Raw genomic sequence first — 2,500 nt, forward strand, 5'->3', positions numbered from 1 at the left:
CCGATTCTGCACTTTTGAATAAAAGCATGGCGATTCGTCTGCAGTTTGTTCATCCATCTAACGGCTTTATAAGATCAAGGAACACCTGGTAGGTGACCTGTGACAGCCATATTTCGGCATACCACAAGGTGACCCGTTTCGCTTGAGTATACAACATGATTGTAAAAAACAAGTTCGTTGTACTAAAATGAAAGGGTTGTGCAAATGCAAAGGAAATTTAGCACACATATGCCTAAAAAAATCCCTGCAATGGAAGAAATCTCTGTTAAGATGCAAGGCCTTCTTGACAAACTGTTGTGAAGCTGACTCCTGTGCAGAGGCACTCTTGTGGCAGAATGGCGACGCAACTGCGGTCATTTTCCCAAAGCCAAAATCAAAAATATACAATTTTACAACTGCCAAAGTGAGAAATATCTAGCAGCCCCCTGTTACCGTCAGAGTCTTAACAAGAAAGCCAAATCAATTACATTTTCTCCGTATTTGATCAAGTACTGAAAGATGTGGCCAAAATATGGACAAGTTGGGTGAAATGATTTAATTTGATGACACGGACAGCATTGTCTCGACAGTGAAATGTTTGAAAACAATCATACCTGTCACTTTACAGATACTGCGTGAGCTGTTTTTGAGTAACTAGCAGCTATACTAAGGCGGAAACAGCACTATTCGTCTAACGTCTGTCTCGTGTTTCAGATGACCAAGACAGTCGGGGCACTACTGATTGTCTAACGTCTGTCTCGTGTTTCAGATGACCAGGACAGTCGTGGTACTACTGATCGTCTGCGCCATGTTGGTGGCAGACTGCGACAGCTGGAGACGGGGAAGGAAGTTATTGGGAACGGTATGCGAGTTCCATGCGTATTTTTGTCTGTGCGATCTGTCTCTTTGTCTGTCTCTGGTGTATTGGTCTGAATGTCCACCACTGGCACCAGTCAATGCTTTTGTCTGTCTGTTTGTCTGTCTGTCTGTCTGTCTGTCTGTCTGTCTCTGTTTTTTTCATCCTCTATGTCGTTTATTTGAAATAGGCATGTAGGCCTGTAATAAAATAAATAAATAACATAAATGGTTTATGGGAGGCGGATGGTGCCTCTAAAGGGTGTGCGACAAAAGGTCAATGTCCTGCAGGTCGATGTTCAAAAGCTCGATGAAAAGGTCGATGAAAACCACGATGAAAGGTGAATGCTCGCCCTAATAGGCTTGTGGTTTGCTGGCCGATGTGAATGCGTGATATATTGTGTAAAAAATTCCATCTCACACGGCAGAAATTAATATGTAAAGCGCTTAGAGAACGTCAAGCGCTATATAAATCTCCCCATACAATACAATGTTCAAAAGGTCGAGGCACAAAAGGTCGATGCACAAAAGGTCGAGAACATTTGGTCGAGAGACAAAAGGTCGAGTGTGACAAATTGTCAACAAGAAAACGTCGAGGCGACAACAAGTCGAGGATTGAAGAAGGTCGACCTTTTGGTCGAAGTTTGAAAATGTCGATTTCATTTTCTGTCAGTGCCCGTGTGTACTCAATTCATTATCTTTGATTATTCAAACCTGATGTTCTATTTTTATTGTTTCCAGATTTGTGTGTGTGTTTTAGTGTTAGAACAGATACGATTCAACAATGAGCTGAAAAGTATTCAGGTTTCATCTTACTCGACTCATATATATTATGTGTGTGTGTGTTTGTGTGTGTTTGTGTGTGTGTATGTGTGTATGTGTGTGTGTGTGTGTGTGTGTGTGTGTGTGTGTGGTTCATATTCACAAATGACCCCTATGAGACGCACATTAGTCACTCGAAGCAGCATTTTCTTCAGGTATGAATAATCACAAATAATGAATTTAGCACACACGGGCACAGTGGTGTACTTGTTTTTATAGTGCAATGTGTTATTTATTGGTATGTGTGTGGTTGGACTGTAAATAATATTATGTTGTTGTATTTTTTCCAATGATTGTACAGCACTTTGAGCAGGACATGCACTTTATGAATATTATGCATTATTATCATTTAAGGTGTTAGCAGTTGGCAAGCGTGACGCACGGTGTGCTGACCTGCTTGCCCCCGACCAGGTGCAGCAACTGGCCACTGACCTGAAGAACACCTGTGCCAACATACCGGTCAACCTGGCCACTGACAGTCTCAACTTGGAGGAGGTCAAGGACGTGTTCACCCAGAATGATGGTAAGGAGTCATTTTTTGTTTCGGTTTTGATTTTTTTTAAATTTCTTTTTTCTTTTTCATTTTTAGGTACCATGCACATCATTGCGGGGCGTTTAATACTCAAAGTAAAATGCATTATTTCAAGAATATTTATTAGAAACAATATTTTCAAAAATAATAGTAATCATAATCACAATCATGTTCATAATAAAGAGAACACAAGAAAGGTCAGTTTAAAGAACTTTTTATCATAGATAAAACAAAACATTCACAATTCATTTTGAAGTAAATGACCAAAAGAGATTTTTTTCACGGACTTCTGACAGATTTGTGTTTGTACAA

At 40.0% G+C, this 2,500-nt stretch overlaps 1 protein-coding gene across 1 annotated transcript in view; it reads left to right on the plus strand.

The window, feature by feature from the left end:
- Positions 1-2,500, plus strand: part of LOC138965916 (uncharacterized) — a 4,330-nt gene that overhangs the window by 823 nt on the left and 1,007 nt on the right. The window contains exons 2-3 of the mRNA XM_070337995.1: positions 749-841; positions 2,011-2,179. Of these exons, the coding sequence (XP_070194096.1) occupies positions 749-841; positions 2,011-2,179 (262 nt within the window). The remainder of the gene's footprint in view (positions 1-748; positions 842-2,010; positions 2,180-2,500) is intronic.

Source organism: Littorina saxatilis, linkage group LG5 (genome assembly GCF_037325665.1).
Source record: "Littorina saxatilis isolate snail1 linkage group LG5, US_GU_Lsax_2.0, whole genome shotgun sequence".
Classification (NCBI taxonomy): domain Eukaryota; kingdom Metazoa; phylum Mollusca; class Gastropoda; order Littorinimorpha; family Littorinidae; genus Littorina; species Littorina saxatilis.